Below are 16,672 nucleotides of genomic sequence, written 5' to 3'. Positions count from 1 at the left end.
CAAACGGATCCGTCCACATTGACTTGCATTGTAAGTCAGGACGGATCCGTTTGGCTCCGCACGGCCAAAAATCAAGGAAGACCCACGGAAGAAAAAACGGTCACGGATCACGGAACAACGGAAATCCGTTTTGCGGACCGCAAAAAAAACGGTCGTTTGCATGAGGCCTAATAGACAGTCTGGTTAGTCAGAGTCAGAAAGTCAGAGATATCAAAACCTTTCTAATGCCACAGAGCAAAAAGCACTTCATAGTGCTGCACCTGCCACATAAACGTTTGGTCATCAGTTGCTCAATTATAGGGGCCAGTTATCGGGGTGAGCACTTTTCTGAACTGTCATTCCTGATAACTGGCCTGACAATCATGCGGTTTAATAGTGCCCTTAGGGTACGGCCATATGTTCAGGTTTGATGAAGCAGTTTTGGAAGCTAAAATCAGGATGGGACCTTAAAACGAGAGAAAGTATTAAGGACAAATACGACCTATTTGTTTAATTTACTCCTGTTTTTGGCTTCCAAAACTGCATAAAGAAATCTTAACGTGTGGCCATACCCTAAGGGCAGACACTTTATCTTAGGGCTCATGCAGATGGCCGGATACCAGCCGTGTGTTTTCCTTATTTGTGCTCGGATCGGCTCATGCTGAGAGGGTCCCCTACCTACGCCTATACTCCACCCCCCCAACCTAGAAGCAGCAGAGTTATGCCGGAACTGCTTATCGAAGGGTAGCCTAAAGGGGGCTACCCCAATAATGAGACCTGAAAGAAGGGAGGGCTCCTGGGTGGGTTGAAATCGTTCGAACCGACAAGTGGGGGGAGGAGGGCCAGGTTTAAATAGTGAACGCCCCGCCTCCCCTCACACAAATACGGCACTCTTAATTGCCTACCACTTGTGCTCGGATCGGCTCATGCTGAGAGGGTCCCCTACCTACGCCTATACTCCACCCCCCCAACCTAGAAGCAGCAGAGTTATGCCGGAACTGCTTATCGAAGGGTAGCCTAAAGGGGCCAAAAGAACCATGCATAGGAGTTAGAAAACTTGATAACAGAAACTACAGACCAAAACTCGAAAGCCAATGATATTTCGTATAAGGATCCGGGATATTACGTATGGAACACACGGAACTGCGACGACCCAACCGTTTGATGACATGTACTGGCACCTTATGCATGGACGCCGCCGCTGCCGCGCCCATGCGGAAGGAATGTCCTGTGATCCAGCGAGGACCGACCCCTGGACCTGTCAACTAACCTGAAAGTACGTAAGAAAGGCCGCGGTGGTTAGCCGGGCATTGACTAGTTCGAGTACGGGAGAACATGCCGCTTGGACTAAATACTACGCAGCCAAGCCTCCAAGGCCTGCACCGGACACCATCTGCTGTCCGTGGGAAAGTATCTGACCGCCACTGGTTGCCCCGGCCGTGACGTCTTGGACGAGGCCAAGGTGAGGACATAGATGGACCCGCGCCGGATGAGCTGACCTTTCCGCAGGCACCCAGCCAGCGTATTGGTGCCCATGAGCTCGCCTGACCTGAGGAATCCATGGAAAGCCAGGTACAAGGCTGTTTCTACCAGAGCGCTAACCTGCGGCCCGAACGGTTTGCCCCTGCAGTTTGCCTGTCACGGCCTGAACAAGCTACCGGTAAATGGCTGACGCCCATGTCGTTTCACAACAGACATCTTGCGCAAACCCTTCAACGCCGCTTTGATCGGGTGGGCGGAGAAGAGTGACGGTAGGTCCGGATGTAGCCTGCACCAATGGTGCTGAATACCTGCCATGTATAGTTAACAATGCTATAGGACAGGTTTAATTGAGAGTGGCAAAAACCCTGACAAAGCCCAATAGGTGAGTGATAGGTCCCCGGCCAGCGGCCGGGTAGGTGTTCTCATATCTCTGAAACAGGTGCCAAGCTGTCTTGTAAGCCCTCAGAGTATTACTGGCCAAGGAATTGGCCATCAGTCTCTTAGCTATGGTGAGATGGGAGACTAGTCCCAGCGCAGCTGGGCCTGGTGAGGAAATTTTTATTTTATTTTATTTATTTATTTTTTTTTTTTAATCTCCATGCGTGAGAGACTCTAATGGCGGAGTCATATGTGTAAAACTAAAATGGAGAAGCTCTGCGTGAGGGACTCTAATGGCGGAGTCATATGTGTAAAACTAAAACGGAGAAGCCATGCGTGAGAGACTCAGATGGCGGAGTCATATGTGTAACCTAAAACGGAGAAGCCATGCGTGAGAGACTCTAATGGCGGAGTCATATGTGTAAAACTAAAACGGAGAAGCCATGCGTGAGAGACTCAGATGGCGGAGTCAAATGTGTAACCTAAAACGGAGAAGCCATGCGTGAGAGACTCTAATGGCGGAGTCATATGTGTAAACCTAAAACGGAGCAGCCATGCGTGAGAGACTCTAATGGCGGAGTCCTATGTGTAAACCTAAAACGGAGAAGCCATGCGTGAGAGACTAATGGCGGAGTCATATGTGTAAAACTCACACGGAGAAGCCATGCATGAGAGACTCTAATGGCAGATCTGTATGTGTAAAACTAACACGGAGAAGCCATGCGTGAGAGACTCAAAAATGTATATATTATATATTTTTTTTTATATATATATATATATATATATATATATATATACACATACTTTTTTTTTTTTTTTTCACTATCAACCACTTAAGCAGCTCCCGTATGGGCACAGCTCTGAGTACGAGCATGAAGAGCATGGTATAACGCAGATCACCTGCACGGACTAACTAACATCTTGTGCCTAAATAACCCCCTTGGAACCTAATGTACGGCCGGCAGCAGGAAGCCAGCCACCGCCTATGATCTGCTCCCCCTGACCGAGCCTAGTACTCCTTCCCCTGATCCCTGCCTACCTAACGGCACGGCGGCCCGTGCCAGACTTTATTGAAGATGAGGAGCCTTACCCCCCAGCCGCGTGGGGAGCTCACGCTGCTCCCTGGCAGAATGCACCAGTGCGGGAGGGCCGACCCACCGCCGGCTGGACACTCGTACCGCGTGGGGAGCAGCGCCACTCCCTGGCAATGTGCACTGGATCAGAGGGAGCCCTTCCTTTACTGTGGGCCCCGGCCCCCGCTGGTTTGAACCGTGTGCCGCGTGAGGAGCCGCACAGCTCCCTGGCATTGTGCGCCGGTGCGGGAGTGCCCCCCCTCACCTAGGGGCTGGTTATTGTGACTGGAACCCGCTGGGAGACTGAAGCCTAACTGGACCTACCTGTGACCGTGAAGGCTGACCTCCCAGGCCGTGGCTGACCCACGTGCGTAGTCGTGACGCAACTACCCGTAGATGCCCACCCAGTGCCTGTAGTTAACGGGAGTGCGACCGAGTCTGTGGATGTGACCGACTAGCCCCTATAGTCGTGAGGGGACCCTACATCGAGAGTAGCGGTAACGGACCATCGCCTGTAGACGTGGTAGTATTACCTCATGAGTCTGTTGACATGAGACTAATGCCTGCAGTCGTGGCCGGTCTTAATAATGAGTCTGCAGTCGTAACGGATTTGTGCCTGCAGTCGTGGCAGGGCTTTAGAGCGGGTCTGTAGTCGTGACAGACTGATGCCTGCAGTCGTGGCAGGACTTTATAACGAGTCTGTAGTCGTGACAGACTGATGCCTGCAATCGTGGCAGGGCTTTATAACGGGTCTGTAGTCGTGACAGACTGATGCCTGCAGTCGTGGCAGGACTTTATAACGAGTCTGTAGTCGTGACAGACTGATGCCTGCAGTCGTGGCAGGGCTTTATAACGGGTCTGTAGTCGTGACAGACTGTTGCCTGCAGTCGTGGCAGGGCTTTAGAGCGGGTCTGTAGTCGTGACAGACTGATGCCTGCAGTCGTGGCAGGGCTTTATAAGGAGTCTGTAGTCGTGACAGACCTGGCAAAGCAACATTCCTATCTATACCATTATTATAATTTTTTCTTTTTTTTTTTTTTCTTTTCCCCCCCACCAAAGGCCACGACTGTAGGCGCCACCCTGTAAGAGATGCGCCAGAGGCCTGGACATAATAGACCACCATCCCCTGTCCCCAAAGCCTATGCAGGAGAAAAGAGGGGGTTGGCCCCCGCATGCACCACCCCTGACTCACCTGGTGGCCATGACAGCCACGAACCCCACAGTATCGTAAGTTAGCCCACCACCTGTGGACCTGAATAACCAAGGACAGACGTGTGAGTGAGCGCACGCCAGCTGGGCGACACTTCACTCATGCCACCGCTCCCTAGCTAACCACCGGATTATTGTGACTGCGCCCGAACCAACCCCCTGACTGACCGTATGGGCTTATGGGCGGCCCGGCTGCGTGCGCAAAGTGACGTGGCCAGCCCCCCTCCTTGAAGCCCTCTTTATATTTGATCCTTGAACATATTCCAAATTTTTTTAAATATTTTTTTTTTTTTTTTTACTCCTGCCTTAGTACCTAGCCACTGTGCCTGAGCAGAGGAGCCCTGCACCAAGACTGCAGTACCAGTATGGGCCTGTAGGTGTCGACCATCCCCCGCCCTCTCTCAAGCCAGGACCTGCTGGAGCGCAGCAAGCCAGTGATTCCCTTCTAGGTTAGAATTAACCATTGAAATCATAACTTGTTATACAGTGCACATGTCTGAGTATCTGCTTATCTCGTCTTGCCTGAGTTTGGCGCAGTAAAGAAGACAAGTTTATTCTGCAGCGGATTCCTAGACATGAATAAGCATGTCCACCTTCACAGCCTCGCTAATTGTAATTACCAGGAGAACGTGCATCAGGATCGGCTGCGAGGGATTTGCGCTCCGCCATGTGGAACATTGCATCCCGTGCCCACCGCTATCGACTATTTGTACAGGGAAAGCCGCGGCGTATTAATCGCCTATAGGTTTCGGCTTCCGTCCCCTGATCCTGCAGCTGAACCTCCGCTTACTGATTGCAGCTAATGAATAGATCCCTGTGTGAGCGGACGGCGTTTTCCTCTACGGCGGAACGTTCTGATACGGGATTGAGTGATATATAACGCTGCGTCGTGGAGCCGACGGCCGGCGTGACCGATGCTCAGGGTATGCGAGCGGACGTCGTGACCCGTCGCTGCTGAGCCACAGGTGAGGGGTGCCCGCCTGGGGGACGCTGCATGTGGGAGCGGGGGTGCTTAGCGCAGGGCCTGGAGCGGATCGGGGTGCCTGTCTCGGGGTGCCGGAAGCGATCGGGAGTGCGGGCAGTCTCCAGCGCAGCTGGGGACCGGCGGCACGCTCGGCAGCCCCACATGTTATACATAGCGAGACGGGTGTGCAAGCCACCCTGCCTACCTAATCACCGTAGCGACGAGCCCGACGCAGCCGATCCCCCGATCCTCCAGTGACGCATGCCCTTCTCTGGCACCAACCCACAAGCCGATTCGAAATCGTTCGAACCGACAAGTGGGGGGAGGAGGGCCAGGTTTAAATAGTGAACGCCCCGCCTCCCCTCACACAAATACGGCACTCTTAATTGCCTACCACTTTGCGGAACGGTAATAGGATATTTTCAAATTTATTTTTTTTCAGGGCCACGGAATGGACATGGGTCTGCATCCAACCTGCAAAAAATACAGAACGGATGCGGGGAAAAAAAATCTGATAGTGTGCATGACACACAGCCTCATATCATTATAACGCTATGAGATTCTGTCAGAGGAGCAGAGTTCAGAACAGGAACTCACTTCCACACTTCAAGAATTTCTCACACTGTATTCGCTAAGCTGTGACTTGCCTAACTCTGCAGTTGGACACTCGGCCTCTAGCAAAATACCTCGACCCACTCCCGTTCTATGATAAGGTGTGAGTCACCACCAGTCAAAAAACAAAAAACGAAAATCACATACTGTAATTGATGATTTAAAGTTTTAGACATTTTGAAGCTTTGAAAACCTTTTCTACTGTATATCAATACTACTACAGATTAGAGGTATAATGTATCAGTGAAGGTAACTGCTACTGCATTGCCTGGAGTCCGGGAGAAGAGATACATTGTGTTTAGATCACAGAGGATCATCTACACTGACACACTGTAACAAGCTCATCAGCTGTGCAAGCATTCAGCCTCTGGATGTAGAAAGAGAAAAATTAGGTCAAATGCTTGGAATACTCTGTACCTTTGGGATGGTGTAACTTCTAAACTTGACTTCTTCAGTGGTGGCATGGAAAAGTGCAACTGGGGACAGGTCAAGAATTCTCTGCACTTCATGGATGACAGCGTTTGTGTACGGCAGCTGGGGCTTGTCCATGATCTCAGGGAGACGCAACGACCTGGTTAATTCCGCTATCTCCTGCTGAACTTTAGCTGCAAGACAAAGATCAGATAATCTGTGGGTAGTCAGAGCCAATGGTGGCTTGAATGGCCACCTAAAGTGTCCAAATATTTGTTCCATGTTTTTCATGTGGATTTGTTTTACTGACTTAGAGTGTGATAGCTAAGTGCTGATAGAGTCAAATTGTTTAACCCTATCGGGGCCAAACCTATTTTGTCCTTCAGGATGAAGCTCAATTTTTCAAATCTGGCACATGTCGTTTTATATGGTAATAAGTTTTGGATTCTTTTACTTATCTGAATGATTTTTAGACTTTTTTCATGACACTTTGTTAGTGGCAAACTTTGATCAATATATTCAGTTTTTATTTATAAAAAAAAAAATCCAAAATGTAAGGAAAATTTTTCAAAATTATCTATTTTTCCAAATTTGCATTTCTCTACTTTTAAGACAGTCATATTTCACAAAACAGTTGATAATTAATATATACCACATCTCCACTGTATGTTGGCGTCATTGTTAAATCTTACTTCTATTTTTTGGGAGAGGTTAAAAGACTTGGGGTACTTTCACACTAGCAACAGGGGAGTCCGGCAGGCTGTTCCGGCGGGTGAACAGCCTGTCGGATCCGTCCTGCGCTAGTTCATGTGTGCCCCTGGACTGCCGCTCCGTACTTTTAGTCCGGCCGCCTCTCTGTGTGCGCTGCCGTGCACACGTGAACTAGCGGCAGGATGATCCGACAGGCTGTTCACCCGCCGTAACAGCCTGCTGGAGTCCCCTTCCTCTAGTGTGAAAATAACCTTATAAGTTTAGCATCAATTTTAACATTTTTTAAATCCTATTTTCTGAAGGACCAATTCGGTTCTGAATTTTGAGTTTTTTTAGGCACATTTTCTGGTTTGCAGCAGCCTTGAGATTCTAAAACATAAGAAATACTCCCAAAAGGCTCCAGTTTGGAAACCATACCTTTCAAGCAATTAATTGGCATGGAGTGAGCATTTTCACCCCATAGGTGTTTCATAGAATTTGAGAATTGCGGCATTTAAAATAAATTACGTTAACAATAATATGTAGTTTTTGCTCAATTTTATTTTTACAAGGGTTAAGAGGAGAAAAAGCACCCCAAAAATTGTTATGCAATTTCTCCTGAGAAGGTGAATACCCCATATCTGGTTATAACCTGCTGTTTGGGCAAAGGGCAGAGCTCAGAAGGGAAGGAGCACCAGTAAGATTTTAAAAACGAAGATTTTACTGGAATGAGTTTGTGCAGCATAGCAAACTTTCATCACCCCTGAGGCACCAGTACAGTGGAAACCCCAAGAAAAAAAAAAACCCTATAAGTAGACCACCAAGGAATTCAGCTAGGGTGTAGTCAGGGTTCTGACCCCACAGTAGAGATGAGCAAATTTCTTGAAATCTGTTTAAGGTCTGATTCTTATGAAATCAGTCAAAACAATCTATTTATGGCCAAATCAATTCTACCTAAATCAAAAGTGCTCCAGTTGGCCTGAAAATTGGTATCTGAGGTCTCCTAGGACTGACATATATGAGAAAACGCAGGGTTGACTGTGTTAACAAACAGCCTGTTTAAAAAAACACTGTCATCGTATTATTTTTTATTTTTTTAAAAGGTCCCTTTTTGGGGGCATTTAATGTATGCACACAGTAGAATCAGAAAAAGCAATGATGATCTAACAGGATACATTCCATATAATTTTACACTTGTAATGGTGATATTTACCTCACTTTATTCCTTGTTAAGCTTGTAGTGATCTTTTTATATTTGCTAATAAAAACAAAATTTACAAGAAAAAGCAATGGCTTGCTCTGAACAAGCACCCAAAAATCTCCCTTTTCTGGGAGCAGCAGATGCAGTGACCCTCAGGGGGTGGCCGCTGAAGAGGAGAGGAGTGGTAGTGTTGGCTCAGATGAGGTGAGAGGCTGGAGAACCGATATGGGGTCAGCGGATAAAGGAGGCAATGATCAGGCCCATTGGTTGCAATAAATAAAGTTTTTTTTACAGAGTTAATTTTGAGAGTAGTAGAAAATACAACAGCAAAGGAACAGTTCAGCAAAGGCAGCAGAAGTGATGGTAGAAGTAGTACTCCCTGTCTCTCTCTCTATAAACACACCTTTTAGTCTCTCCAGAAAAACACAGTTCTTATTAACTCTTTCTGCAATTTGTCTGAGTGGTGCGGATCTTAGATCTGGATGGCCAATACATGTCAAAGTGTGTTAGGTGCTTAAGCCAAATACCTGGGGGTCCACAGCCCTAAAGTCTGTTTTGAAACAAACAAGGAGTACCTTACTAACTTTTGCAGGCATGGCCTTGACATGGTTCAAAACCCTCTGAAATGGCTGCTCTCTTCCACTTGGGCAGTTCTGTAATCTAGCCGTTCTCAAGTAGGGCGTTTTTGGGATGATGGTTCTCCCTTAGACCTGGTTAGCTTTCCTTTTCTCTCACACACACATCTTTCCACTCGCTCTGCTAGCTCAGACCTCCCATCACTAGTTGGGGTCAGCCCATCACCCTTGCAACCTAGCTAGAGAGGCAAATCTTAACTACTTGCTGCATAACCATTTAGGATACAGAATGTGTAAATAAAAGAAATTTACAACAATAAATCTCAACATTTAACGGAGTAGCTTGAAGTTAACCCTTGCAGTGATTTAGTGAGTTACCAGGGGGAATAGCATATGCAGTACCGTATGGAACATGATGAGCAGGCAGACAGCGGCAGTGACATTATTGGACCAGAGATAAATAGCAATGGCCGATCTATTCAATGTCATCAACCAGAGATGTCTGGAAATCCTAACTGATCCATGTGCCCGATTCATTTGACAAAGATAATTTGTTGGGAGACTTGCGCAGGACAATTTTGCCTGCTTGGAAGAAAGGCAACAGTCATTTAAAAATGAGAGAATTTAAACAATTATAAAAATCATATAGCAGGATTATATTTAGGTGAAGAAGTGGAACTGCATGACTTTAGAAAACAAGCTAACATGGATAGCTTGCCAGAAGTACTAATGCAATACAATTACCACAGCTAAAAGCTACGGTATAAACTGCTCTGCCAGCAACTTGGCGAGGTGGTAGTTTAATTAGCACATAAGCTAATTGCTGGTCATTAATAGCTTTCTCGGGGCCACACATTCCGCTTTGGATGTCTCACAATAGAGTGGAGGACACTAGTAAGAGGAGGAGGAGTCTAAGCAAGAGAAGAAATAGCTGATGAGGATAACAAGGACACTGTACTGCTTGGGGATGCATCCTGGCTGCCACAAAGAAGACCCAGAGAAGGACAGACTTCTTTCGAATGCTGGCCAGTTCTATTTTCCCATAGGATCCAGTGATGCTGCCTCATGTGCTGCAACTGATCTCTGGTACCTACTGTAGGTTTCATCTTGAATGCCCATGGCTTATTTAAATCCTACAGATCTTGCACACGGCAATGCTTTTGTCTTCCATCATTGTGGAGAAAAACTGCCTTACGGGAGGTGCCCAAACAAAGCTAGCAGCTAAGCTTGGCATAGACCTGGCAAGTTTTGAACCTGCAACAATGGTGTCAGCAACATCACCAGTTCTTGAGGTGACCACAACAGAAGCAGATCTGGCCCTGGCAGTTTTTTTTCAGTTTTTGCTGTACGTTGTCTCCTCCTCCTCTGAGATCACTTCCTCCTCAGCACCCAGTTCAAGACACAATCAAAGTCCTTACCCTCGCCATCATTTTTATCAGACTGTGATATGTCACAGAGGGCCCCTTGGTCCCCCTCATTTCTTCCTCCTCTGTATTTGCCCCAAGTTTCATGGCTACCACTGTCACTACCCCCATCACAACGGCTACAAGTGCCACTACTACCACCACCACCACCACCAACACAGCTATGCTGATACCTCCACTTGAACATCCTCTTCATGGCAGCCCAAATGTCTCTCACACATCTCATCAACAGGAGTTCAGAAAAGAAAATTAACGAATATAAACATCTACCCTAACTGCATTTTGAATGTAGTGCCATGGATTTAGGTCCCCTTTCTTCTCTTCTGAACTCCTGTTGTTGCTACTCACATTCTCACTCATGGATGATGAGGCACAGGTCTTTTATTTTCTACTCTGTCATTTATGAGACAGTTTATTATGTGGTCTATTTAAACAATACAAAGCCAAAAGGTTTGGTGCACTAATAATTAAATGGTAGCAAAATTGCAGGTATTTTGGGGTAATTAACAGAGAGAGCGGCAATTAAGCACTCCCTTCTACCAACACACTGCACACTAGTACTGACAATTTGCAATAGTATATTAACATACTAAAATGTGTTGAACTGTGCAATTATAAATGGTAGCAGCAATAATTAAATGTTTTTTTGGTAATTAGCAGACAGAGGCACAATGTAAACACAACCTTCTATGAACACATTGGTATTGATGCACTGAAATGCGCCATTTTTGCAACTGGTGTTTAGAAAGAAAAAGGGGGCTATTGCACAGTGTATCCAGAGAGATCTATGCTGCTGGAGGTGCTGGGAATATGCCTATAAAACACAAACTGTAGAAATGTGAGGATTTTAAAAAAAAAGCTGGCTGTTCATGTACAGAAAAAAAAAGAAGATCTTTGTGCAGACACTGCGGGATTTCTGTGATTGAATTGCATTATAAATATGAACAGCTTTCTACTTATGACTGTAAAACACACAGTACAATACCCCTATGCTATCCCTTCTACTGATAAACCTTCAATGTTCTACCTATTAATTCAATCTATTATATGTTCTTCTTACTCCCTGCACTATCCATGTAACTCCTAATATAGCGGTCTTGTGTCTGTTTAGGCGTCTTCCTCTCACGTCAGTGGCTGAGCTCCGCATGGCTTCTGCTCTTCTGAGCTAGCACGTAACCTAATTAACCAGCCAATATCCTGCCCATGATTGGCTTACAGGCTGCCTGCAAAACATTGTGGGCAAGTTCCCCAGTCAGGGGCCCTTCCTGGGTCATGTGATCCTCTGTCTTCATCCTCCCGGCCACTTCTCCCTGTAAAGCACCACATACAGTTTTACACAATTTCTCCTGAAGGAGCACTATTTGAATTTATAGACTTTTTTTTAAGAGCCATACCTTTTTATTTTTTTGTTGATGGGGCTGTGTGACAATTAAATTTTTTGGGAGGCGAGACAAGCGAAAATTCCAATTCTGTCAGTGTTTTTTTTTTTTTTGTTTGTTTATGGGGTTCACCATGCAGTATATTTTATATGATAACTTTATTCTGTGGGGCAATACATATATGGAGATACCAAATTTTATTTATTTTTGTTGTTCTTCATTGCCATATCGAAGACTTTTTCTGTCCAGGGAGCTATATGAAGGCTTGTTTTTTTGAGGGATTGGCTGTAGCATTTTGGGGTACATATGACTTTTTGATCTCTTTTTATTTAATTTTTTGGGAGGTGAGGTGGGCAGAAATTGCAATTCTGTCAGTGTTTTTATTTTTATTTTGTTGGGACTTCATCATGCGATATAATTTTTTTAATGTTTTACTACTTCTGCGCCATAAATACCTTTTATACTCATTTTTATATCGAAGCAGTTTGATGGCTTGTCGTTTGTTGGATGAGCAGTTTTTAGTTTTCTTGGTACCAGGTTGGTGTACATACAATGCGACTTTTTGATAGATTTTTATTTATTTTTTGGAGGGGAGATTACTAAAAACAGCGATTCTGTATTTCTTTTTTGCAGGATACATAATGTCATCCTTTTAAATATCTGGCTGTTGTGGATGTGGCAATATCAATTATGTGTACTTTTGTTAGTTTTTTTTTCTCTCTTACGAATTCTAAATAACTGAATAAGGGGAAGTTTTTTTTATATTTGAAAGTTTTTTTTAATTAGAATTTTTAAACTTTATTCATACATGGGAAATCAAACATACATCACCTTACACTGATACTTCGTTTTTAGGCTCATGCCCACGACCGTATGTGTTTTGTGGTCAGCAAAAAATATCCGTGTGCATTCCGTATTTTGCGAACAGCTGGCCCCTAATAGAACAATATTATTCTTGTCCGTAATGCGGACAATAATAGGACAAGTTTTATTTTTTTGTGGAAGGAACATACGGAAACGGAATGTACACAGAGTAAATTTCTGTTTTTTTGCAGACCCATTGAAATGAATGCGGAACAAAAAAATAAAATAAAAAATGGAACGGACATGGAAAGAAAATACGTTCTTGTGCATGAGCCCTTATACTGATACTTCACCTATCAGGCTCTGCTTCTGCCAGGGCCAGCAGCTTCCGTACATGAATGACCCAGAAACCTTTGTAAGGCCTTGGCTGCTATGGCGACCATCGAGATCCTGCGACTGTGTCACTGAAGGACCCAATGGGTTAGAGAGGGGGCTTGCTCCCCTCTGTAAACCCCATAGATGCTACAGTAACTATGGGCCCTGACATCTAAAGGGTTAAATGGCTAGGATAGATGCTGGCACTGGTCTCAGCATTTACAGCAGGGTGTCAGCTGTACATTACAGCTGACACCCACTGCTGATGTATAGAGATTAGCGAATTTTTCAAAAATGTTCGCCACATTTTTGGAAATCATTTTTTTAGATCAAAATTTATTCACGGCGAATTGCATTAAAAAACAGCTATTTCCTGGCTGCAGAGAGTCTTTATAGTGGTGTAGAACACTGTATCTGTATAGCGGTGTAGAACACTGTGCCTGTATAGCGGTGTAGAACACTGTGCCTCTATAGTGGTGTAGAACACTGTGCCTCTATAGTGGTGTAGAACACTGTGCCTCTATAGTGGTGTAGAACACTGTGCCTGTATAGCGGTGTAGAACACTATGCCTGTATAGTGGTGTAGAACACTGTGCCTGTATAGGGGTGTAGAACACTGTGCCTATATAGCGGTGTAGAACACTGTGCCTGTATAGCGGTGTAGAACACTGTGCCTGTATAGCGGTGTAGAACACTGTGCCTGTATAGCGGTGTAGAACACTATGCCTGTATAGTGGTGTAGAACACTGTGCCTGTATAGTGGTGTAGAACACTGTGCCTGTATAGGGGTGTAGAACACTGTGCCTGTATAGCGGTGTAGAACACTGTGCCTGTATAGCGGTGTAGAACACTGTGCCTGTATATCAGTGTAGAACACTGTGCCTGTATAGGGGTGTAGAACACTGTGCCTGTATAGAGGTGTAGAACACTGTGCCTGTATAGGGGTGTAGAACACTGTATCTGTATAGCGGTGTAGAACACTGTGCCTGTATAGCGGTGTAGAACACTGTGCCTCTATAGTGGTGTAGAACACTGTGCCTCTATAGTGGTGTAGAACACTGTGCCTCTATAGTGGTGTAGAACACTGTGCCTGTATAGCGGTGTAGAACACTATGCCTGTATAGTGGTGTAGAACACTGTGCCTGTATAGGGGTGTAGAACACTGTGCCTATATAGCGGTGTAGAACACTGTGCCTGTATAGCGGTGTAGAACACTGTGCCTGTATAGCGGTGTAGAACACTGTGCCTGTATAGCGGTGTAGAACACTATGCCTGTATAGTGGTGTAGAACACTGTGCCTGTATAGTGGTGTAGAACACTGTGCCTGTATAGGGGTGTAGAACACTGTGCCTGTATAGCGGTGTAGAACACTGTGCCTGTATAGCGGTGTAGAACACTGTGCCTGTATAGTGGTGTAGAACACTGTGCCTGTATAGTGGTGTAGAACACTGTGCCTGTATAACTGTGCCTTGCAGTAACACGCATAGGGAGTCTGCTGTGCTAGTGAAATAATACTGTGAGTCAGTATGACATGCAGATGACAGGCGTCGCTCTTAGGCCTCTTTCACACGGGCTTTGCGGGAAAATGTGCGGGTGCGTTGCGGGAACACCCGCGATTTTTCCGCACGAGTGCAAAACATTGTAATGCGTTCTGCACTCGCGTGAGAAAAAACGCGCGTGTTTGGTACCCAAACCCGAACTTCTTCACAGAAGTTCGTGCTTGGGATCAATGTTCTGTAGATTGTATTATTTTCCCTTATAACACGGTTATAAAGGGAAAATAATAGCATTCTGAATACAGCATAGTAAAACATCGCTGGAGGGGTTAAAAAATAAATAAAAAATTAACTCACCTTAATCCACTTGATCGCGGAGCCCGACATCTCCTTCTGTCTTCATCTTAGCTGTGCAGCAACAGGACCTTTGGTGACGTCATTCCGGTCATCACATGATCCATCACCATGGTAAAAGATCATGTGATGGATCATGTGATGGATCATGTGATGACCGGAGTGACGTCACCACAGGTCCTGTTCAGCAAAGGAGACAGAAGGAGATGCCGGCATCGTGATCAAGTGGACTAAGGTGAGTTAAATTTTTTTTAATTTTTTTTTTAACCCCTCCAGCGCTGTTTTACTATGCATTCTGTATTCAGAATGCTATTATTTTCCCTTATAACCATGTTATAAGGGAAAATATTAATGATCGGGTGTCCATCCCGATCGTCTCCTAGCAACCGTGCGTGAAAATCGCACCGCATCCGCACTTGCTTGCGGATGCTTGTGATTTTCACGCAACCCCATTCATTTCTATGGGGCCTGCGTTACGTGAAAAACGCACAAAGAGGAGCATGCTGCGATTTTCACGCAACGCACAAGTGATGCGTGAAAATCACTGCTCATGTGAACAGCCCCATAGAAATGAATGGGTCGGTATTCCGTGCGGGTGCAATGCGTTCACCTCCCGCATCGCATCCGCGCGGAATACTCGCTCGTTTGAAAGGGGCCTTACTGTGCGTCAGTATGACATGCAGATGACAGGCGTCGCTCTTAGAATCACTGCACACTTCACTTATTTCGGCAGTTACGGGGCCAAAACTGACCAAATAACTCAAGTATGAATTCACCCTTACAGGTCGATGTTAGCGCCAAGAAGAAGCGCACTCCTTTTACACCGTCATCAGCTGATTCCACATAGATGTCTACAGAACCTGTTCTATTAAACGCTTATACAAGTAGAGACCCCCGACAGAGTGGAGAGGGGTCAGCAGTAAGTTTTTGTTGACGTCACTGATTATTTTGCCCTTCATCTGATCTGTCAGAACAATAACCCCCAAAAAACGGATCCTGTCTGTGGAGCATCCGCCTTCACCCGGTCAACATTTGGTCAGTAATCCATCAGTATTGCTAATGCCAAAAAAACAGGAGTGGATCCAAAACAGAGATGACCAAGTCAAACCATTCAAGAACCGCTGGGTTGCTGGTCTAGACACAACCGCTAGATGACACCGGGACCTCAGGCCTCTCGCTGCCACAGCCCCCTTACTCTGCTGCGACCTGTGCCAGAAACTGTTAGGCCTCTGCCACTCCCCTGTGACGGGCCTGGCACTTCTCTGTCTGACAGACTGTTAGATCAGACAAATGAAAGAAAAGGAAATTAAAAACAACCTAAGGAAAAAAAAAAAAAAAGGCAAATTTTCTCACTTCAGCACACAACGGCTAATACTTTTTTGGTGCCACTAATACACTCCACAAGAGGCTTTAGAACATATAACTGCACCGCTGAACGGTAAATATATTTTACTTTTGCCACTAATACAGGACTAAAAGGGCTGCAATTTTCGCACTTCACCACACAACGGCTAATAAGCCCTTTTTTCCCACTAATACAAGCCAAAAATACTTTAGAACATATGACTGCACCGCATAAGGGCAAATAAGACATTTCCTTGTAATAACCCCTGTTAATGGCGGTATCACACAGCACTTGCCCCCCAATAACAAGAACGGTTTGCTGGAATTACAGAGCTGTATAATGGCAGTTTGGATCCCCAGTCAGTGCAGCAAGGTGTAATAGGATTGATCCTATTCCCCAGGCTGTAACCTCCCCGACTGAACCCTGTTCTACATAAATGCTGTGGAATGATTCCTCCTTGTCCTTTCCCTTCACCTTCTTTCCCTGAACTTGTAAATCGGTTTTTTAGCACAATGAAGTCTTTCCTCGCACTGTCCCTAGCGCCTGCTGACGTCTCTCCCTGCACTAAGTGCACTGGAAAATGGCGGAATCCAAGATGGCTGAGGCTATTTATAGGGCTGTGACATCACAGGGCTGGCTGCTGATTGGCTGCATGCATGGCATTGTGGGTGATCCCGCCTTCAAGAGTTCCTTGCTCCATGTCCTTACACGTGCAGCAGCCATTTTAGGAAAAAATGCGATTCGTTAGCACGAAGTGTGAGGAAATTCAGATTCGGTGCAAATCTAATTCTTCCAGAAATTTTAATCTAATTCCACTTCGATTCGCTCATCTTTACTGATGGCTACGATGCAGTTCCTGAGGCGGTGCCATCGCTATGCTGTAAATGTATGGCATGGTGTGGGACAGTGTTTAGGGGTCTG

General features: G+C 45.7%; 1 protein-coding gene across 3 annotated transcripts in view; it reads right to left on the bottom strand.

Annotated features, from left to right (window-relative positions):
* The window catches only part of LOC121002841 (cytochrome P450 2C29-like), a 151,309-nt gene that overhangs the window by 26,773 nt on the left and 107,864 nt on the right, over positions 1 to 16,672 (bottom strand). For all 3 annotated transcript variants that reach the window (XM_040434448.1, XM_040434450.1, XM_040434449.1), the window contains exon 8: positions 6,115 to 6,302. In XM_040434448.1, coding sequence (XP_040290382.1) covers positions 6,115 to 6,302 — 188 coding nt within the window. The remainder of the gene's footprint in view (positions 1 to 6,114; positions 6,303 to 16,672) is intronic.

Source organism: Bufo bufo, chromosome 5 (assembly GCF_905171765.1).
Source record: "Bufo bufo chromosome 5, aBufBuf1.1, whole genome shotgun sequence".
NCBI lineage: Eukaryota > Metazoa > Chordata > Amphibia > Anura > Bufonidae > Bufo > Bufo bufo.
This window is presented reverse-complemented; position numbering and strand designations above follow the sequence as displayed.